The sequence below is a fragment of the Bidens hawaiensis genome, unplaced genomic scaffold (genome assembly GCF_021521415.1).
Source record: "Bidens hawaiensis isolate Kalapana, Puna unplaced genomic scaffold, B.hawaiensis_p1.1 tig00006521_1, whole genome shotgun sequence".
NCBI lineage: Eukaryota > Viridiplantae > Streptophyta > Magnoliopsida > Asterales > Asteraceae > Bidens > Bidens hawaiensis.
This window is the reverse complement of record NW_027491438.1, coordinates 71,201-95,743: the sequence shown is the minus strand read 5'-3', so window position 1 is coordinate 95,743 and position 24,543 is coordinate 71,201. Positions and strand designations below refer to the sequence as shown.

Below are 24,543 nucleotides of genomic sequence, written 5' to 3'. Positions count from 1 at the left end.
CCGTTTCGGTTCCCCTCCACGATTGCATGCAAGGTCCGCAACATTTTTCCTTGACCGCTGAACTGCAATAACACACCCATGCTCCCGTCCTCTCTTCATGGCCAATTCTCCAAATCATTGTGGGGCTCAAAAATCTGAAACAATTTTAAGCTTATTTTTAAAACATTTTTAAAAAATAATAATAACTTAAACAAAACATATGGTGTCCTACAATATCTGTTTTATACGAAGCCGTCTGCTCGCGTATGTAATCATCATCATAATTATCTTCATCTTGTGAGTTTACCCTAGCATCATAATTATCAACATCATGTTCATTTCCCTCGTAATACGATGGCACTTTTACTAATACGTGGTACGAAGACTGGGTTCCGTAATACGGTGCCTCTACTACTGGTAAGTGGTACGAAAAAGAAAACTGACTTCCTAAATGCGACCTGACAATTGGTAACTGGTACGACAGCTGACAATAATAACCGAAATACTCCTGACAAACGTAATGGTAACATATATTAGTTACAAATCAACTAAGGACTTTATATTAAATAAATATACAACGAAACCTGGTTTAAATTTGGTAACTCCGGCGTGCTAGGCTGACCCTAAGACTATAAATGAAATACTCCGGATAAACGTAATGTAACATGTCTTGGTTTAAAAAGTAACTAACAACGTAATACTAAATATATATACTACGAAATTTGGTTCAAATCTGGTAACCCCATTGTGCTAGGCTGATCGTTATGCACATATCCCAGCTCCTCGTTCGAGTCTAGAAATAAATGGTTTAACCACGACATTTTTTTTGCTTCTCGCTTCTCGGGTGTATGTTGTAAGAGATGTGTGTATGTTGTAATACGTGTGTGTATGTTGTGATATATAATGATAAACAGAAGGGAGGGAGAGCCGGTGTACTCAATAATTCAAATAGGCATAATATGCCCCGTATAGCACTATACGGGGCGTAGAAGGTACGACTTGACAACCTAGGACTCTCATAATCAGTCATATATTTGACTGTACCCTATACGGCGTGTATAGTACAATACGCGGCGCACAAAGGGGTGCTGGGATGTCCCAGCAGGACCCTATCCTATTAGTGGTGTTTTAGTTCTTCCGATAAAACTATATTATTTTAAGTGTCACACCCCAATCTAGGGCCAAGGCGTGTGACCACAAGTTGGTACTTATTTTGTAAATATATCAAAGTTTAAGGTTTCAAAGCTGAAGACTTAGTTAAAATATTATTATATTTTACTGTACACTATACAGCGTGGTGTGGAACGCCCGCCGTCTACCCAGATATGTAAGGATCCAAACAAACGTATACGATAACCTGAGGGCCAGTGATTACCTTTGTTTATAAAGTTTTAGGGATACATAATCTCATGTAAAAATTTTTAAGACTTATTTATTAAGTTGTAAAGAGTTTACACGTATTCACCTTTATTCTTGATCAGTGCGTCTCACTGATTTATGCTTCTTGTTACCATAGACCTATAGTGCGAGAATAACCTTTTATAAATTCTAGATCAACGATCTAGCTTCAGACCTTTAGTCTGTTCGCATAACCTTTACCTTAATATCCATTTCTTTTATAAAATATAAGGACCTTTAGTCCTTTCTTTGTTCATCATTTATACACTACTTTCTTCTTCATGAAGAAACGCATATAACAAGTTTCTTCTTTCATAAGAAACATCATAAAATCTTTATATAAAATAAAGAAATAATATCTCATCCATAACGTCGTCTTATGAAATCTATATTTCACTTATTATCTGATCAAGGTATGGGCTAGATCCCCGACTAAGGTCTAAGCCATATATGTATGTTAAAATAATCGAGCAGAACCCCTATCTTGTATGACTTGTTTATATGAAATGCTTAAGCTTGACGTGGGCAGCACTTCTACTTATCGTCGGGAAATCGAACGAAATAAACCAACATAGGTTCTACTACTTACACATACTTTGAGACGACAAACGCCTTGGAACGTCGGGATCGTGGCACGTATTTAGAGGTTATATGTGTGATTGGAAAGTGGTTTGATGAATGAAAATTCATCCCTTGGCCACCTATTTATAGGCAGAAAAAATGTCCCTTCTCGTAGCGCGAAGCGACCTCTTATTTTTTGTTCGCATAGCGCGAACGACTAGTTAGCCGCCTCAGGCTTCTCTTGTCCTTCGCGTAGCGCGAATTAGACCTATAGATCTGTTGAGTTAACAACTAGATCTGCCACGTGTCACCACGTGGTGACATGTGTCCTATGACATGTTGCCACGTGTCGTTCATTGGTACGTTTACTTAATTGTTATTTCTCGTAGCGCGAAGATGAAGAAGGTGATTCCTTCGCATCACGTGAAATAGCCAAGTTTCCATAATTTTCATTTTTAGTCCCTGGACTTTGGTAGCTCGTCACTTCTTGATCTAATTTTCATCATCCAAAAATACTAAGGCAGCTCGCAAGCGGCTTGCGAAGTGCGCCATCAAAGCGCCACATTGTGCCCATCGCCCGAACCCGTGCCTGTGCACGTCGGGTGCTTCACACCTTCCGCTAGGACTACTAAGAGTGGTTAGCCACATAAGAATATTGCTATGGAAACTTTCTTTCTTATAAAGAACTTTTAAGTTTTTTAATTTTCTAATGTGAGAGGAAAGTTTTATTTCCTATTTATACCCATGTAGAATGTTTTCACTTTCTTCCCTCTTTCCATGTGGGGATGAAGTTTCTTATTTTCTTAACATGAAATGCTTTTATTTTCTTATCTCAATTAATTTTTTTTTCATTACTTATTTTGAGAATATTTTTAGTATTTCATCTTTATTAACTTGTCAAATTTGGACCCAAATTTTTTTTTGGGATGCTACATTAAGTGCCATGAATATGTGAATGTTCTTTTAGTTCTTAAACAAATGGTGTTTCTCGAAGACGAATGTAGAGTTTTTGCAGCGAAATTGTAGTCGTGATTAATGAGATTGTTCGTTTGAGGAGGTCAAATGAAACTTATTGAGAAACTAGTTGCTTTTAATCCAAGCGTTACAGCGGAGACGCTGTAGGAGTTTGATTAGTAAATAGTTTCAAATATGGTGCATAAAGAGCATACAAGAAGACAACAAAAATCGGAGTAAAGGAAACCGAAGTCTGATACTAACCATCAAACACACACTACTACAAAAAGAGGTATTTACTACGTCCAAATCAGTAGCAAATCTGTAGCAAACCAAGGTTTGCTACGGGATTTGCCACAGATTTGGTACGTAGGTACAAGTCTCATAGCTAACTTATTTGCTACGAGTTTTTGCTATGGAATCGGAATTTTTCTACGATCTTAGCTACCAAAAGAGACGTCGTTATTTAAGTTACACTAGCTACAGATTTTGCTACAAAATTGTTAGCTACGAATTATTAGCTACAAAATTTTGCTACGTTTTTTTAGCTACGAACTTTTAGCTATGAAATTTTGCTACGATGATATAACTACGTTTAAGTGCACGGATTTGGTGTCCGCAGCTGTTCAAATAGGCTAGGGGTAGTTTAGTCTTTACACTTAATGTATAAAAGCTCATTCGCTAAGCATGTTTAGCGAATGAGGCCTCATTCGTTAAAGACTAGGCTATTCATTAAGTTAGGAGCCCATTCGTTACTACAGTGTAACGAATGGAGGCTAATTCGTTAAAGTATCCATTCGCTAAGTGTGTTTAGCGAATGGGCTATGGAAAGGACTCATTCGTTAGTCCAGTTAACGAATGAGATGCCTCATTCGTTTAAACAGTATAACGAATGAGTCATGCCTATAAATAGGTCTTCCATAGTGAAATGCACAAGAGAGATCTGTGCCATATTTATCTTGTAACGTTATGCTGCCGGATTCTCTCCAGGCCTTAATGTATTGATCTCCATTAATGTATGAACACGAGTTAACGTATCAATTTACGACTAGATCTTGGCTCGTATAACGTATTTTACAACTGGTATTAGAGCAGGCGGTTGCTCGTGATATGTGTTTGTTCGTGTTCATCAAGGTCCGACTACTGTTTGAGCTAATTATGATCAAATCACTGGATAATTGATGAATCTGATGATATAATTGTGTTCTTGATGTGAATCCGAAGCTTCGTAAAGTATTTCGATGGTGAATTATGGTATCCTGATGAATCTGCCATTGTTGGCCATTAATGAAGCTTTGAATTTCAAATCAAAATTGACAAGGATTAAATGCATTGTAGATGAAACTGATGTTTGAATCCTTTTCCTGGTGTAAATCCGCATCTTCGTTGAAGATCTAGGATGATAATTTGAAGATGTGATGGAGATTTGCAGTTTCCGATGATGATAACCGTTTCTCCAGCCACCGTAACTGTTTTTTTCTAGTGAAAATCGGTTTTCCGGCTACAGTGACCACTATAACGGCTCATTCATTAAATTTAAACTCATTCGTTAACGGAGTTTTAACGAATGAGCTCATTCCTTAAAGGGTTTAACGAATGTGAACTTCATTTGTTATATGCTTATTCGTTACGAAGATGGACGGACTCATTCGCTATCAATACCCATTTGTTATTTTTTTTTTGACATCCGCCAGTTCCATAACGAATGTGTTCCTATTCGTTCAAGAATTAACGAATGTGGAATGTTTGGTTATTTACAACGAATGTGGACAAGATGCCATTCGTTGTATACTGTTCTAGCGAATGTGAACAGTGTAACGTATGAGGAGTAAAAAAAAGAGTATTTTCAGAAAATTTTCTTAAACGAAAGGAAAATTGGTTTTTATTGGTCCTAACTATTTCATTTTGGTCGGCGCTGGTCCCAACTTTCATTTAGGCTGGCAACGGTCCCAACTTTAACATTCGTTTCTTCCACCAGTCCGCGACTGACGGAGTACTAACTCCGTTAAATATTTGCTGATGTGTCCATCTGAGGTGTCAATAAAACATTACATGGCAGCCAACGTGGATATGGTATTATACTTAACATATTACATTCATAATTCATCCCTAATTCTCCAACAACACACCCAAATCAAAATCCCCAATTTATCTCAAGAACCCTAATTGAATCATCTAATCAATTACAATCTCAAAACCGATTCCCTAATTATCTCTTACACTTCGCGAAGCTTCTACCGGAAGCTAACGAATCGATTAAAACCGTTTCCAGTCGAGTGATGGGACGTACGGCATAGGTGTGGCTGGACGTGAAGATGAACACCGACGGAACCACGTGGTTTACGGCGAACAGTGATTCGGACATCACGAGAGGCTTTTGCTCATGTTTGATTTCGGTGCTTGAAGGAGCCACGCCAGAGGAGGTGTTGGCGTTGAAGACGGAGGATTTGGGAGATTTGAGTGTTATTGGAGTGAATCTGAGCTTGATTCTAATTCTAGGGTTAATACTTGGCATAATGTGTTGAGTAGTATGCAGAAGAGGAAGGCAATTGTCTTAATGTTGTCAATTCTTCTAATGATATGGGTTTGAGATTGTAATTGATTAGATGATTCTATTAGGGTTCTTGAGATAAATTGGGGATTTTTTTTTGGGTGTGTTGTTGGAAAATTAGGGATGAATTATGAATGTAATATGCTAAGTATAATACTATATCCACGTTGGCTGCCATGTAATGTTTTTTTTGACACCTCAGATGGACACATCAGCAAATATTTAACGGAGTTAGTACCCCCGTCAGTCGCGGACTGGTAGAAGAAACGAATGTTAAAGTTAGGACCGTTGCCAGCCAAAATGAAAGTTTGGACCAGCGCCGACCAAAATGAAATAGTTGGGACCAATAAAAACCAATTTTCCTAAACGAAATTTTTCGGGTATATTTCAAATGTGCGGGACACTCTTCTGGCAAATTTTGGTGATATGTTTACCGGCCGACTTTTCACGCATTTCCATGGGCCGAGGGGGAGTGCTCGATAAAATTAACGAGACGTTTATTGAAGATTTTCAAAGAATTGTTCAAGACCTTGCCTAATTTGTCAAGAAAAGGGGGAGATAAAACTTTCAAGGAGTTTATTCTATTGATATCTTCCTACCTTCGCAAGTGTTTCTTGAAAAATTACTACAATTTGGGTGGTAATTCATGATTGCAAAGCTATGTTTGACCGAGTTCAAGACTGTGTTTGTTCTTCGATTGTGGATTGATTTGTTCGAGATTGAAACCTGACTATGTGGGATACGAGTGTCTGTCTGTTTACTTCTTTCTGAGGGACTTTGATCCTGACTATGTTGGCTACGAGTAGTCGGCTGATTGCTTCTGTTGAAGGGGACAATTCTTGAATGGGTTGATCTTATTGAGGAATATATGGGTTTTGTTATTGGATTGAAGAATCTGATCGTTCGGGATTGATTAACAAAGGTTGGATCTCTGTATCATATGCCTAAAATATTAGTGCATCCAAGCATATTGGTTGCCAAAGAGCTTCAAAGAGTTATATTTTGGGATATACGTTATCGAGAGAGTGAAGACCTAAGTGAAAGATGTTGAGTGATCGGGTTGTTCATGAAGATGTGTGACGAGGTTAAACGTAAAGATATTTTTACGTTACCAGGTGCGGCAGATAGCCGATGATTTGCTGCTAATTGATTCGTTTGATCGAACCATATCATATGCCAGTTGGATGATCGGAATGATCACCTGGAGATGCTTATTTAAGGGGGAGATTTGATACAAGTAGTTACAAGTTGTTGGGTTGCTTACAACGAGTTATATTTTGTCTGTTTGCACAAGCCCGAGAATCGTCAGCCAAGGGGGAGGTTGGTATTACGGCTGATGATATGCAGTTAAAGTATTAACGGTTAAAGTATTCAACTTTAACGTATTCTTCATTAATGTATTCGAGGTTAAAGTATTGAAGACTAAAGTATTAGATGCTAAAGTATTGGAAAGCATTCGACACCTACAGACAAGAGGGAGTCTGTAAGTGCACGAATTTGGTGTCCACGACTGTTCGAATAGGCTAGGGGTAGTTTAGTCTTTACACTTAATGTATAAAGGCTCATTCGCTAAGCATGTTTAGCGAATGAGGCCTCATTCGTTAAAGACTGGGTTATTTGTTAAGTTTGGAGCCCATTCATTACTACAATGTAACGAATGGAGGCTAATTCGTTAAAGTATCCATTCGCTAAGTGTGTTTAGCGAATGGGCTATGGAAAAGACTCATTTATTAGTCCAGTTAACGAATGAGATGCCTCATTCATTACTACAGCATAACCAATGATTCATGCCTATAATAGGCCTTCCATAGTGAAATGCACAAGAGAGATCTGTGCCATATTTATCAATTGTAACGTTATGCTGTCGGATTCTCTCCAGGCCTTAATGTATTGATCTCCATTAATGTATGAACACGAGTTAACGTATCGATTTGCGACTAGATCTTGGCTTGTATAACGTATTTACACTACGTAATTTTGCTACGGAATTTTTTTGTTACAGAGTTTGCTACCGAATTTCAGCAACAACTTTGGCTACAGAAACTGGCTATGGTTTTTGCTACGAAATTTAGCTAAAATTTTAATTGAGTTTGCTACAAATGTTGCTACAGAAATCCGCACGCTTTCGCTACGAATTGATCAAGGTTTTAGCTATAGGTTTTGTATGGAATTTTTCAATATTTGTTTTACTTTTACCTATAACAATATATTCAAATTTTATAAAATAACATACCAAAGCTAAAAATCCAAACCAAATAGCATAAAATATCCAAAAGTAATACAATAAAAACTGAAATTTAGTTTTGCAACATAAACTCATATATCTTAACTTGGTAAAAAAAATTTCTAGCTGCTTCATAATAATAGCTGAAGTTTCTCATTCATTTGAGCAAATAATCTCTTATTTTCTTCAATTTTCTGCAACATAGCATTATTTTCTGCTTTTCATTCCAACTCCATTCTTTATTCTTGTTCCAATTCAGCTATCTTTTCCTCCAACCTCCAACTAATGCACCTGTAATTATTAAATTCACACACCATTTTAGGAGCACATCAATGTTCAATGTTTATACAAAATTAAAAAAAGCTTCTTGTACATAAAAAACTTACTAGTTTGTATTGTAAGTTAGCTATTTAGTTTAATATTAAGTCTAATATAATATATAATATTCTACATCCTGATATGGTTTTATACAGTCGGTTACCACCAGTTGTATCCATTAATGTTTTTAACGAACCGATGAAATCCACGAATCCTCGTTTCAAACCCGAACCCACCAATGTATAACTAGTCCGGTTTTGGGTTGTACCCGGAGCACACTCCTGATTGGGGTGAAAATAAGACCAAAATCGATGACTTTTTTTCTAGCAGAGAATACAACCTAATTGCTATTAAAGAAGAGCTTAATTAGGGCTATGGTCTCACCTTCCCTAGTCTCATAATCAAAGAATACTAACCAATACTAATATGTGAACAGCTTAGGTGCCGTGGACTCTCTTGCTTACCGTAGACTCATCTTATAAGTCACCTTATATAAACTACATTATATTATATATATTAAAAATCTAAAAGATCAACATATATATCCGAAAACTAAAAAACATAACTAAACGACATTTAAAATCAGTCGTACCTTTAAATCAAACAACAACAAGCATATGTCGTGAAGTTGGAGCGACTCGTAGAAAGTGCATCTGAAAAGCACAGTAAAACAAAAGAACCATGTGTCATTTTGCTAATATTGAACTAGATGATGGGAGATCTAACATTTAAGTTTGTGACTTAAACAAACATAAAAACATACTATGTAAGCTGTCATATCCTATATAACGAATCAATATCAAAAGTAGTAGAGAAAATAATAGCCAAACCAGTTAATTGAAACTGCTATATCAAAAAAGACATGCTGCATATTCAAAGAAACCTACCAATTCAACAAGTTTATAAACAGCAACCAAAAACTAAAAGTAGGCTTAGTAAGAACCCTGATGAGGAAAATATAATTTTAAGGTTGCACTTTAATTAAGTAAAAAACATATAACAGAATTCATAGACATATTACGAATTAGTTGTTGGATAATTTACAGATGTGGAGTCAACCCATATAAATGACAAATGAGAGAAGTTACCGTTGATTGAGGGGTCCGATTAGGGCTGTATTCTTTTAGTCAGATTGAGGAGAAAATGCGAGGAAAAAAATCTGATTAGTGCTCGGTTAAAGCTTCATCTTCATTGCTGGTGAGGGATGATTGAGGGGAGAATGAGAGGTGAAGAAGAAAGAATGGGCGGCTAGGGTTTTATCAAGAGCAAAGACATTTTAGAACCGGCCCAATTAATTTGAGCGGTCAAATAATTTTTATTTAGGCGGTCCATCACCTAAACAAATCACTATATTGTTTTTGAATTTGAACATCCCGTTTGATTTTTTTTCTTTTTGAACCAAAATATTCAAAACTAATCTACATATTTTGAATCAAAATTCAAAATATTTGAATGAGTAGAATACACAAAATATTCATTTGATTTTTATCTTTTGTTTTTATGTTTATTATTATTGTTTTGAATATAAGCTTGCATTAATTAAAAATATTCCATTTTAATTGTTTTACGTTTTAAGCAGTAGAACATAGGGCGCAAACGAGCCGAGCTGTTCACGAGCAACTCGAGATCGGCTCGTGAGAAACCTCGATCAAGTCGAGCTTAAACAAGCCAGAGCTCAAGCCTAAAAGTAAGCTCTCTTAATAAATGAGTTTGAGCCCGAGCTTCACTTATCGAGTTCGAGCTTGCTCGCAAGCCTAAACGAGTCTGTCATTTATATAATTATGAAAAAACAACTAAATAATATATATTATGTAACATAAAAAATTATAATTGAAATATACATATATATATATATATATATACACAATTATAAATATATATATAAATTAATTAATAACCAGTAAACAAGTTGTGCTCGAGCTAGAAAAATTATTCACGAGCCGAGCTCAAGCTTTAAAAATATAAAACGAAACAAGCCGATATTAAGCTCGAGCTCTTTATAAGTTAAACAAACCGAGCTCGAGCCTAGTCAAGCTCGGGCTCGGCCGGCTCTGCTAGTTTACACACCTAGACTAGAATGGTTGGTTCTATCACCGGCTTCGTTTATTATAACATAATAAAGATCCAAAGTATCCAAACTAGATATTAAGCCTGTCATATTACCACATTGTAGCGGCGCGAATTCGTTCGATAACGGTTGGGTTTGTAACGATAATGTCAATAAATCCAAAAAAAGTTAATGAAAAGTCGTACCACATAGGTTCTACTAACCGAATGCACGTCGGCACCAGACACAAACTCTATTTGTATTGAAGATGTCGGCTTTAAATCGTAAACACAAATGAGTAGCCTCAAAAGAGTAACATAAAAACTAAATCAAAAAATAAATTTGCAATGCCTAAATACAACAAATTAACATATTTCAAAAAAAAAAAAACAATTCTAACATATTTGTATAAAAAAATAATAAAAAAAACTCATGACGAATCTACAAAAAAAAACCCCCGCACATTGCAGCATAGAACTGACGTGAATTTTGTCAATATCGATAGTACTGGCACTAAATCGTAAACATCAATGAGTAAGCCCTAAAAAATAGCATATTAAAATTTTAAAACAAAAGGGCGAAACCACGAACATTGTGCGGTGAACCAACGCGAATTCAGTCGGCATCTCGATAATATCTGCACTAAAGTTTATTTTATGAGGTTTTAAATATTTATTTTCTGATTTTGCTACATATATTGCTACTAAGTTTTTGAAATCATTTATGTCATACGTGCTTTCTTAAGTTTGCTAAGGATTTTGCTACCGTTTTTATAAGTCATTATAATACATATTTTTTCAAGTTTGTTATGGATTTTGTTACCAATTTTATAAAGTCATTTTTATAATACTTATTTTCTCATATTTGCTATGAGTTTTGCTACCGTCTTAATGGAATCATTTTTAAGATACTTATTTTCTTAAGTTTACTTCGGAGTTTTTTTTTTTTTTTTTTTTTTTTTTTTTTGCAACAGAATATCGTAGCAAAATGATAGTAAAATGTGCCCCTAGCTAATCCGTAGCAAAAACTGCTACCGGTTTTTTCCCTACCAAAAATCCATGGCAAATGCCTATTTATGTAAATAAGTTTTCCTATTATTGAATTACTGGTTTTTGTTTGTTATGGTGTATGGTAAAAATGATATATTTCTTTTTAAAGCGGCCTGAATTATTTTTTTTTTTCACCTTATCATTGTGTATGCCAACTTATGTTAAGGTATTCAAGCACAAGTTGGCAATATTAGTTGCTGACAAATGTCTCTTTTATTTTTGCTACGTTAAAGATTTCGGAAAATTAGTTTTAAATTTGTTTTCTTTTCTTACCATTTTGTGATGAATTTTATGTTAATATCTTTTAAAGATTTTTCTTTTCTCAAATTCGCTATTAATTTTGCTACATATTTTACTAAACTTTATGTTATGAAGTTTTAAATATTAATTTTCTTTATTTTGCTATGGATTTTTGCTACTAGTTGTTTTGGAATTATTTTTATGATACTTATTTTCTCATGTTTGTTATGGGTTTTGTTACCAATTTTAGGATTTGATTTTCATAATACTTATTTTCTCAAGTTTGCAATGGATTTTGCTACCGATTTTATGAACTCATTTTTATAATACTTGCTTTCTCTGGTTTGCTAGGATTTTGCTACCAATTTTATGAAGTCGTTTTTATAATACTTATTTTCTCAAGTTTGCTATGGATTTTGCTACGGATTTTTTCTTGCAACGGAATATTCGTAGCAAAATGTGTCCCTAGCTAATCCGTAGCTAATTTGTAGCACAAATTGCTACCGATTTTTTTTTATAGCAAAAATCGGTGGCAAATACCTCTTTATGTAGTAGTGACATTCACGAGCCATGACAATCACTACAAGTAATCTAAGCGGTAACTATAGGAATTACACAAAAAAAAATAAATAAAAAAAATAAAAACAAAGAAAGATGGGGATGACATGAGTGAAAGTTTCTGTATGTGTTTTCACCTCCAACATAATTATCGTATAGGTTTTCAGAATTAGTGATGCACGCAGCCACAAAGGTCTGAAAAGGATAAAACACAAAGCAAAGTACTTAACAAACCATGATGATAAATTATTATAAACGCATTCAGAAAAGTGCGTCAATACAAAATGCATTGTTATTTAGTTTATCGATATAAAAAGAAAGATTAGACAACAAGAAAGAAAGCAAACAAACTTACATACCCAATAAATCCCGTTCATATTACGGGGTCTGGGAAAACAAGAAAAGAAAAGAGTCTTAATACATCAAATATCATATCAATCTTGGAAAGAATTCGTATCTTGAGTAAGAATGTCTTGGACAAATTTCAAAACAGGTCACCCACAACAACGGTATTCACAACAGGTTCGTGGTTGTGGCCGTCGAAGGCAGACGGTCATTATTACGAGAGCAAGAACGACAGTTATGAGTATAGTCCACGTGTAGTCGCTCTCTTTGTCTTCAAAGGAACAACAGCCTCCCATCTCTTTCTTAACTTCTGTGACTGATGGAGAGTTTGATATCTGAATAGGATTCAATATAACTCCTTGTTAAGACAGACTTGAGAGTTGACTAGGTAGATGTAACTTGGTGTTTTTCTTTAATATTTCCTTTTGGAACCTTATTACTGAACCTTGGAATCCATCCTTAAAAAAGGGTATTTAATTTAAACCAAACATATTCGAGAGCTTAAATTATGAGTTTTGTTGTCTACAAAGAGACAATTGGTTTAATAAACTAATATGTTGATACATTACTGAGTGTAGGGCAAACAAATAACATAATATTTATTTATTTGTTTGTTTTTGAATGGTGAATCATAATACACCAACTACTAATTCTGAATTACATAGAATATATTTTATGTTAAAATTTAAACCCGGATCAATTTTTTTCCAAAAAGGTAAAATCCTCTACCACCAACTAAGATTTGGAACGAAATTGTAAAAAATATTCATGCTCTTAATAATTAAAGTGTAATTTGGTGATGAAGAAAGTTGTAGGTCATGGGGAATCGACTCGTTTAGTTTTGGCAAGATTATTTGGCTTCAGTTAACCCAAGTTAATCTTGAAAACAATAAACACTGTTTGATGATCAAAGTTGGCTTTTTCTTCACAGATACCTACTAGCTAAGTAGCACGGGAACGGGTATGGGACCAGGATACGAGAACATTACGGGTACGAAAAATGGTAAAAATCAAAAATCCAATATACAGGTACCGTTAGGGTACGGCAAAAGGAATATAAAAAAATACAAATATATTAAACAAAGTTCAAAATAGATTTATACTAATATAAAATCCAAACTACAAAAAAAAAACACTATATCAACCATACCTAATTAATTATCAATAAAAAAATAAATAAATGTATAATTTTTATCTATATATATCGTCAATTTTAAACATTTTATGTACAAAAATTATAAGTTGAGGACCAGATGTAAACTAGTCTAGATAGAGAGGGTTAAATTTTAAAATGCATAACCTAATTTAACATTTTATGTAAAAGCTAACAAGTTTTAAGGGCTAAATGTAAACAAGTGAAAGATCAAGGATTAATGTTAAAACTAAATTTATTTAACCCTAAAAGAAACTAACAAAGCCGCCTACTTTCTTCTTCGTCCTTCTTCTTCATTGGTTTTCCAATGACGGAATTCTTCACCGGAATATACTATATGGCCGCTCTGCCATGCTATTGGCTATAGAAACGTCTCGGAATCATTTGTTGACCGCCCATTTAACGGGTTCGTTTATGAAACGTTTCTGACGAGTTTCCGTCCCCACGCCGTCCCCGAGACCGGTACTCTACCCTCCAACCCGTCCTCGTGCATCAGAGCCTACTAGGGCTAACCCCTTGAATAAAGAGTTAGACGTTCCATTTATTTGGTGCTTATTTTGTGCAAGAGATATTGAAACAACTCCTCATCTTTAATCTTTTTTCTATTTTGTGGAGTAGTCTATGCTACTTGGAAATCGGCGCTCGCTTGGCTTCAGTTAGTCGGGCCGAACAGAATGGAACCAAAAAACATGTATACCTGGATGGATCAAAATCATTTATAAAGAAAAAGAAACTATACGTAAAAGGAAAAAAAATAGATTTTCAAAGTTAACGACATGAAGACAGGCCTAATATATGATTATATTTTACACTAGTTTTAGAGCCCGTGTCACACAGGAAATAATTCAAATTATAAAATTATAAGTAAAACAAATAATTTCATAGCGTATATGAAAAAAAATGTATTACATCTATGCTTGTATCTATACAATATGTACATAAATTGATTTTATTTATATCACAAAACTATTTTTTTAAATGAACTTAATAAAAAAATGCTTGTGCAAAAACATACCCGAGAATATTTCTTTCTATTGAAAAATTCATTCTCGGTGCCATATATGTATAATTGAAAGACTTTTGGTTATGAACCAATTTCGGAAATAAAGTTTCTCATATGATAGTAGTTCTAACCACTCAATCTAAATACAAAAGGAGCGTTACCTTTATTAATATATTTATCAATTTACCACTCATTAAAGGAAAGTAGAACATTAAATTGTAACAATAGATGTTTTTCAAGAGCTATGTTTTTCTGAGCTACATCATAAAAAAATTCTGATAAGTTTCAGAGGGCTTCTCGACTTTGTCATAATGACAATATAAAAAATAACATGTTAACCCATCCAATTTTGTGAATATTTTGTTTCATTTGAGCATAGTTTTCCATGACATGCTTCACTTACAACGTTTTGATCACCATAGAAAGAAAAATTAATGTTAGCATAAATATTTCAAAATTGATAAAAGTTAGAAGCATTAATAGGCATGGGGGTGGTATGTCAAAAGTGTTCACAGTCTTTTCTTACATTCCAATAGTTGAGGGAAAAATAGTCAGTTTGTCAAATTCCGAACCTTTTGATTATTTTAAAAATGCCCTTAAAAATAAATTTAAAACCAGAATCATGTTTAAAATTCTAACTTTCATACTTTTGACATTTCAAAGTCAACACTTTGAACCCAAAAAAAATTTGACGATAAATCTATTTTGCATTTTCAAACTTTTCAAAATACACAAAATTTTCATTTTTGACCTTTAAAATTTTGACCTAAATGTAGTTAACTTGTACTAAATAATCTATTTACCAACCTTTGACCCATAATATCAAATTTAAGTTCCATAAAAAACCTGAAACAATTTTCATTTGAGAAACATGATTTATTGTTGATTTTGAAATTCACCAAGTATTTTGAAATATATAGTATAATAATATGTTAATATTTATATTTATAAAAATATATAGATATTATATAAATATAGAGTAAAAGGAAAGTGAATAATTATTGATTTATTACATAGGGCAAATTAGTTTTGATGGGAAAAAATTGTGAGAATTAACAAAACATGACAATTGTCCACGTTTATTTTACTTTATTAGAATAAGTAGATGTCTCGTTTCGTTGTATTGTAACTAGAAATAAAATGGCTAACATTTCTCATCTGCGAGGAATTATACTTACACAACGTACATGTTTTTGCTAATTCCAGAAAAAATTAAATTTATATTTGAATATGTGCATGTTGGTGAGTACATATCGTAATATAAACTGTAACTTTGATGGTTATTACAAGTACGATTTTTCAACTGTCGTTTTTATATTTTTATTATTCAAGCGTTTGATTTTTATTTTTATTTTTTTAGAAAATTTTCATTGTTGCTTCTGTATAGAATATCTGCAATGTTAATTTTTTTTAGGTGTCTGGTTGGCAGTAACAAAGCATTAACTACACTGGTGTTGGTATTTTTAATGTCATTACGTTATTTGGATAATCAAGATTACCTTAAAAACCATATGGAAAATAAAAATATAGATTGAAATGGGCTAAGAGGTATGGAGACAGGATCATTTATGTTTATTATTACTTTCACTAACGAACCGCAGGGATTTCCAAGGGGGTTTTGCACCCCTTTAGTGGGAGTTCGGGGGACAAGCCCCATGCGGAGTCTAAGGGGTCTTGTTGCCCAATAAGTGAGTGGCGTGCATAGTCATTAGTGATGGTGATCAATGGGAACCATGGTCATTAGTGATAACTGAGACAGCTGCACACTAATAATCGGTTGCAACTTAGTTCAGGGGTGGTAAAATGGTAATCAAAGGCAATTGTGCAATTCGAAAGTCAGTGCAAGCAACTTGGTTACCGGTAACGGAATCCTTAACGTCGTTTCTAGTGATGTTTCCCACTGATATAATGGATGTAACCAGCAACAATTATAACCGTCAACTTAAACATGTGATGGATTAACCCTAGATAAATAAATCATTTGATACTAGCATAAGAGCCCGTGCCTTACGGCGGAGGCGCAACGAGAATTTAGTCGGTAGGGCATTTGGTTGTGATTGTATGACACCATTTGGCTATGGATCCATGGCAATTGATTAAAAGACCGTACCGGCAGTTGGCTGTCGATCCATGGTGATTGATTGAATGGCGTAAGCAAGCCCCAAGTATATATTTGGATTATCCGAAATTCACATATTGTCAATTTGGATGTTTTATATAGTAGCTATAGAGGGAGGGTAGCAAAGCTACCCACGGATCCCTTATACGACCGCGGATCGTCAAAGACATCCGCCACCCACGGATCCATTACCTAACCCGCGGATTGCCAAAAGTTATCCGCGCAAAGAGCAAGTGGATTGGTAAAGCCATCCACAAACCAAGACACTTTGTGAAGCTCCATCATAACCCGCGGACGATTACCCAAGCATCCGCGGAAGGAATTCACAAACAACTCAGGGGACTCATCACACGTATGATCCCCACGTGATATGGAAGAGCAGTTGTAACAAACTACTTCTAGAAGATTCTCTCAAAACCTCCTGAAAACGACATCGGCCAATGGAAAGAATGCACCTGGACACGTAATGGCCATCCCACAACGTGCACAAATATTGGCTACATCATAAACGGGTCCAGGCTGTCACACCCAATAAAGGCCGGACATGTGTCCTGTTAGGCAGGGAGGGAATAACTTGAAAGTGACAACTCCACCAATCACCTTCCCTCCACCTTCGGCTATAAATACGAAGATCATCTCTTCAAGGTATTCTTTTCACACTCTCAAGCCTTACGCTACATACCGATACTCGTATTAATTCCGATTAAGATACAGTACTGATTCTCACGCCAGAGGGTGGTTACGGGAAGAACCCCCACTCTGTCCTTCCCGTAACGAGACTCAACGGTGTTTTATTTTGCAGGCGCTAGCTTGGATTTGCTCTCATAGCCCTTCAGAATATTCACATCTGGGGAAATACCCGATCGGACCATCCAGTTCGATCTATTGTTTCTTCATTGGCGCCACTGGTTTTAGCTAGATTTACGGTTTTTTACGGTTTTTCGATTCACTGTGATCTAAAGATGAGTCAGAACCAACAGCCTTCTGCTGCTCCGGCAAGGCCCCGTCGTACTGAAATTCTGGACGAATCAGTCCATGAAGGACAGGTGTCGGAGGAACCTCGCCAGAACACCAGAACTCCGGTCTTCGAAAACAGGACCAGAGAAGTCCCAAGGTTTGAAAACTTCGCACCACGCAGGAACACCAGAACCCCGGTCCGGGAAGACCCGGCCGGAGAGTTCCCAAGGCACAAAGTCACCGAGATCCATCGGACCACTCAAACTCCGGCTCTGGAAGACGGAGCCGGAGAATTTCCCAGATACGAAGGGGACGAAACGAGAACTTACCAGACCAGATCTGGTAAAAGCATTCTCACCCCAGAAAAGTGGTCCCAACAAGAGAAACATCGGCTAAAAGAGGAGTATGAGCGAAGAGTGAGGCGAGATTAGGTCCAAGCCAAAACGCAGACGTACGACTCGCTATCTCCGTCTCCGCCACCAGTACTCCGACACACTCAAGATCTAGAGTTGGAAGACAACTCTCGATCAGCTGGTCGGTCACTTACAAAGAGTTGCGAAAGAAGTTATCATACTCAGCGTACTCCGTCCCACAGAACTCCACGGGAGACTCGACAGAAAGCAATGTTTCAAGAGGAAGATTACGCGAGTGATGGTAGCTGGGACTACGATGGGGAAACCTCCAGCCATCCCAAGCCGTTAGTCAAACATGCTGAATACTTCAGCGATGCGGAAGAAGACATCACCAAGCCATACCGCCCAGCTGCGTTCGCGGAAAAGTCGAAGTTCATCCCGCGAATAGCAACCACTCCTTTCCCAACTAATATCAAGATCCCGCGCAATTTGGGAAAATACAATGGGATGACCGATCCGAGCGATCATCTGCTGAACTTCATAGTAGTTGGTGGAGTGAGCGGATGGGCGTTGCCCTATTGGTGTCACATGTTCGCATTGACACTACCAGGAGCAGCCAGAGAGTGGTTTGAGAAGTTACCAGACGGTCAAATCAAGAGCTGGGACGACCTAGTAGCAAAGTTTTCATAGCATTTCAGTCAATAGTGTAAACACACTCGGGACCCGTCAGAGATCCTGAGTGTTGTCCGCCAAGATAATGAATCACTAGAAAGCTTTATCACCAGATTCAACAATGAAATCTTAAACATTGGTGGAATCAGTGAAGACATGTTAAGAGGAGCGTTCCGAGTAAACGCAAAGAGCCCAGAAATGGTCAGATGTTTGACAGGCCGGGATGGCATGCAACAGACTTGGGACGGAATCATGTCCGTGGCCAAGGTCTTTGCAGCCACAGAAAAATTGTTAGGGCAAGAGGCGCCCAAACAGCAAACAAGAACCGAGCCGCGGAACGCTCAGTTGAAAGAGAAAGGTTCAATATGGTTAAGGATTCAGCCCCCGGAAAGCTCATCCAAGCAGTTTGATGCCAAGTCATTGATCGGGTAAAAACAAAAAGATAGAACTGCGGGCAAATCCGACCGGCAACATTGGACCCCCTTGAAAAAAAACCCGTCCGAAATCTTAACAACGGAGGACATCAAATTCAGGAAACCTCAACCGCTGGTCAAACGAGTAAACCTGAATCCGAACAAGCAATGCATGTTCCACGAGGACATCGGACATGACACAAAAAAGTGCATAAGCTTGAAAAATGAGATCGAGTCCGCCATCAAGTCTGGAAAACTTGATCATCTGCTCAAAAAGGTGAGACAAGGTCCGCGGAAGAACGCAACTCCCGCAGATTAGGGTCCCCCGCGAAAGCAGATTAAGGATTTGAATGTACACATGATCCAAGGGGGATCCCCTCGGAAGTTTAAGTGGAGGGAGGCGGACGAAGATGAATGGAAAAATGAACCCGTAGTTTTTCCAAGAGTGAAAGGAGGCCCATGCATGAAGCAACCTCTAATCGTCACAACTTTGTTCGGTCACTATCGGTCTCAATATGTCTTCTTCGATACTGGAAGTACGTCTGACATAATGTACGAACAGTGTTTCGAGCAGCTAGATGAGGAAGACAAGACCAAGTTGAAGCCTGTGCACACCCTAGTTTCCGGTTTTGGGTACGAGGTTATGCACCCCAAGGGGGTCATAACATTCCCAGTCACACTGAGTGACGGGATCCACACAAGGACCGAGGATGTTGAGTTCCTCGTCCTACCCGCGAGATCCAAACATGACATAATCCTAGGGCGGGAAGCAATTGGTGACTTAAACACCAATCCTTCCACAGCACACGGTGCAGTGGGTGTTCCCACACGAACAGGAGTAGCAATCATCCGAGTCAACAAACATTGCTACGCAACAGAGGGATCGAAGCCTGCGAAGGTACCCAAGAAGGCACTACGGGCAGAGCCCGAAAAATGTGTTGTCAATCCGGAATACCCGGAACAAACCGTCACAATTGGAGCAACTATCTCAGAAACAGTGCGCATCTTTCTGAAACAATTGCTGATCAAAAATGCATATATCTTTGCCTGGAAGCTTTCAGATATGACAAGTGTCCCACGATATATCTTAGAACATCGGCTGTGGGTTAACCCATCGTATACACCGATCGTTCAGAAAAAGAGGAAGATGGGTCCCGAACAAACAAAAGCCATGAACGAGCAAGTGCAGGATTTGTTGCACACAGGGATTATCCGCGAAATTCAGTACCAAACTTGGGTCGCGAACCTGGTGATGGTCCCTAAAAGCAACGGTTCATGGCGGATGTGCATCGACTTTAAGAACCTGAACAAGGCCTGCCCCAAAGACTGTTACCTGCTTCCCGAGATCGATCTCAAAGTAGACGCAGTGGCACCCTTCAAATTCAAGTGTTTTCTAGATGCTTACAAGGGTTACCACCAGATACGTATGGCGGCCCACAATGAAGATAAAACTGCTTTCCGAACCGACCAAGGCACATTCTGCTACAAGATGATGCCATTCGGTCTAAAAAACGCGGGAGCCACATATCAGCGTTTGATGGACAACACTTTCCAGGGTCAGATCGGGAAGAACCTGGAGGTGTACATGGATGATCTGGTCATCAAGAGTGTGGAGGAAGATCAAATGCTTCGAGACATTGAAGACGTCTTCTCCACACTCAGGAAAATAAACATGAAACTTAACCCTTCGAAATGCTCTTTCGGCATGGAAGAATGAAAATTTCTGGGAGTAATTGTCACCGGGGAGGGATTCAAAGCAAACCCGAAGAAGGTACAGGCCATCGCCCAGATTGCCTCCCCGTCTTCACTAAAAGAGGTCCAAACGTTGAATAGAAGATTAGTGGCTCTAAACAGATTTCTGGCTTATCATGCGGCTAAATCTTACCTATTCATGTCAACGTTACGAAATTGCCTGAAAAAGGCACATTTCAAATGGACACCGGAAGAAGAAATGGCGTTCCTAGAAGTGAAAAAATGCCTCATGGAGCTTCTAACACTGACCGCACCCCGAAAAGGAGAACCTCTCATATTGTACCTATCCGCTTCGGATATTGCAATTGGGGCAGTTCACCTAACGGATCGTAAAGCCATCCAAACGCCGATATACTATGTCAGTAGAACGCTAGCGGATGCCGAAACCCGGTACTCGTTGCTTGAGAAACTTGTGCTGGCGCTAGTTTATGCGGCACGGAGGTTAAAGAGGTACTTCCAAGGTCACCCAATACAAGTTTTGACAGACTACAAGCTGAAAAACGTGTTGGCCAAACCTGAATTATCTGGGAGATTAGCTAAATGGTCAATTGAACTAGGTGAACACTCCATTGAATACAAACCTAGACCCTCGAACAAAGGCCAGGTCTTGGCGGACTTTTTCGTAGAGGTACCCACAGGCAAAGTCCAGGAATGCATGTTTGAACAACAACCCCCAATCCCCTCCGATGAAAGCCAACAATGGACTCTGTTTACGAATGAAGCATCAAGTGGGGAAGGATCAGGCGCGGGTCTGAAATTGATTAACCCAGACGGCCAAGAGTTCACCTATGCCATCAAGTTGAACTTCAAAAGTACAAACAACGAAGCTAAGTACGAAGCGTTCTTGGCCGGACTGCGGATTGTGAAGAAGCTCGGTGTGAAATTTTTAGAGGCTCAGGTCGATTCTATGCTTATTGCAGGACAGGTCTCAGGAACTTATGAAGCAAAGAATGATATCATGGCCTCATATCTGTCCCAAGCTAAAGACCTTATGCAACAATTCACTTCATGTAAAGTAGTGCACATCAAAAGAAGTGAGAATCGACCCGCGGATGCCTTGAACAAACTGGCGTCCACCAGCTTCGAACACATGGGCAGAGACGTTAGAATCGAGGTTCTGGACGCTCTGTCCTTCCTCAACGCCAAGTTCTGGTCATCCAGACCGGAGCAACTTCCTGGATGGAACCAATCAAGGCTTACTTGTCCTCCGGCATCCTCTCGGAAGATAAGGCAGAGGCTCGAAAGATCCGCCATAAGGCGTTGTGGTATCAAATGCACGATGAGGTTCTATTCAGAAAGTCATTCCTTGGCCCACTGCTCAGATGTGTAAACGTGGAAGAATCTAACTACGTAATACGAGAAATCCACGAAGGCATTTGTGGCCTACATGCGGGCCCAAGGATGGTCGTAGCAAAGATAATGAACGTCAGATACTACTGGCCGGGAATGCACGGGGATGCAGTCAAGGAAATCCGGAAGTGCGACGCTTGTCAGAGGCATGCGCCCCAAACCTTGAGACCGCAAAATCACCTGGTGCCAGTAACCTCTGCGTGGCCCTTCCAGAAGTGGGCCATTGATATCATGGGACAATTTCCAGAGGCGTCTAGGCGGGTCAAGTTCTTGCTTGTAGCAATTGACTACTTCACCAAATGGGTCGAAGCCAAACCACTTGCTTACATCATGGCAACAAACATCAAAAAATTCCTTGGGAATACATAATATGTCGTTTTGGCCTTCCCCAGACGATAGTAAGTGATAACGGTACCCAGTTTGCTGACAGAACCCTACAAGAGTGGTTGTCGGAGCTCCACATTAACCAAGTGTTCACATCGGTAGCCCATCCGCAAGCCAATGGGCAGGTGGAGCGGGCAAACAGGAGTATCAAAGAAGGCATAAAAGCACGGTTGGGAACTAAACAAACGGGATGGGTGGATGAATTGCCCCATGTTCTATGGGCACATCGAACCAGCAAGAAAACCAGTAACTCGGAGACCCCGTTCAGTTTAACTTATGGGACAGAAGCAATGATTCCTGCCGAGGTCGGTGTCCCATCCGCAAGTATGCTTTTGGTTGCCGACAATGAAAAAGAGCTCCGACTAAACCTGGACCTCTTAGAAGAAAGAAGAGAGTTGGCCGCTTTACGCGAAAGCAAATACAAGAGCCAACTCTAAAAATATTATGATGCGAATTCCAGAAGGGGGACTATGTCTTCCGAAACAATGAGGCATCAAATGTCGAATTGCTGGGAAAGTTAGCCCCCACATGGGAAGGTCCCTACGAAGTGGACGAAATTCTGGGAAAGGGTGCTTACAAGTTAAAAAAGTTAGACGGTACTCCCATTCCCAGAACCTGGAACGTCGCACAATTACAAAGATGTTATATTTAATTTATGTAATTTTCTTCTAGGCCTGCGTGCCTCTTTATTGACCTGCGTGCCTAGTATTTTGGACTGCGCACCAGATTGCGTTACTTTGAAATAATGATAGTTGACGAGCGATTATCCTTTAGAATTTGTTAGAATTTTAATTCCTGCACGGATAGGCCTATGTGCCAATACTTATCCTAATCCTATATTTTGGATACATGACGGATTTAGCTCACACACATTTATATTGTAATCATACAAGACAAAATGTAAAATCCAAAGTCGTATATACAACCGAAAAAGGTATTACAGGAATAGCAATAATAACAAAAGTGTATATACAAAAACTATTCTTTAGGAAGAAAGTTTCGGAGCTGATGAACGCCATCCGCTGCTTCAGCAAAACCCTGGATAGCGTCCTGGATGGGAAAATGCAGTTGATCAAACGCGTCCATTCACGCATCATACTTCCCATCCACATCCACTCTATGAAGGTCAAAATCTTCAATGGAGCGGCCTTCCCGGTCAAAGGCTATCCCCTCCTGGAAACCCGCCTTGCGACCCGAGTCACTAGACGCACATAGAAGATCAGCAAGGCAGTCTCCTAGTTCATCTCCTCTATGAATACGGGAGATAACCTACGAAAACAATTCCAGAATCAGCAAAACGAATTCACAAGTCGTGATAAAGATGAAGGAACCCATACCTTGGGAATACCTTCCCACATCAACCAAGCACAGTCAGAGGAATCTCCTTCAGCACTTAGCTTCAAAGCACCCTGCTCACCAATATACCGGCGCTTTCCCGGATTAGGTCCTCAATCAACCGATCCCTTTCAACAGCAGCAACTCGAAGAGTACTGATAGTTTCTTTCCGACCTGCAAGACGAGCTTCAACATCATGCTTGGCTTCCTCTGCCTTAGCAAGCTCAGCCTCACGGGCACGGGTCAGAGCACGCGCGGTCTCAAGCGCAACATTTTGCCGCCGAAACGCCTCTTCCCAATCTTTAGTAGCAATGGCCTTACGTTGCTTTTCCAGCTCGAGATTTCGTTCAGAATCTCTCAGCCTCCATTCGATATTTTTCTTTCTCAGCACGGAGCTCATCGAGGAGGTTATCCTGCAACCCCCAGTTCTCACCCATGAATCTCCAGTCCCGATACATCTCTTGGGCCGTGGAGACCAAGTTGGCTAGGTGGTATATATACGACTTCCCAAGAGATATCCGGGGCTGGTTGCGCTGATACTTGCGTTCCGCAGGAGGCACGCCCTCATGAAGGAAATCGAAACACACTTCCCCGTCAGAGAATCGCGAGAAAGGAGTTAGATACCATTCAGGGACGTGCACAACAACTCCGCCTTGCAAAGTACCGCCCCGCTCCCCCCTCTCTGATCGGTGAGGAGATAGAGGGGGCCCCGCCACCCGCACAGAAGGATCTTCGGGTTCATAAACAGGAGGCGGCGAAGGTGGTGATTCCGGAACTAACTTCCCCGCGCCAGAAGTCGACCCTTCCTTGGATTTCCCTTTATCAACA

General features: G+C 38.7%; 1 protein-coding gene across 1 annotated transcript; it reads left to right on the top strand.

Annotated features, from left to right (window-relative positions):
• Positions 1–20,785: 20,785 nt before the first annotated feature.
• On the top strand, positions 20,786–21,976 carry LOC143632732 (uncharacterized). Its single transcript, XM_077101165.1, has one exon. The coding sequence runs from the start codon at positions 20,786–20,788 to the stop codon at positions 21,974–21,976; it is 1,191 nt and encodes a 396-aa protein (XP_076957280.1).
• The last annotated feature ends 2,567 nt before the right edge of the window (positions 21,977–24,543 follow it).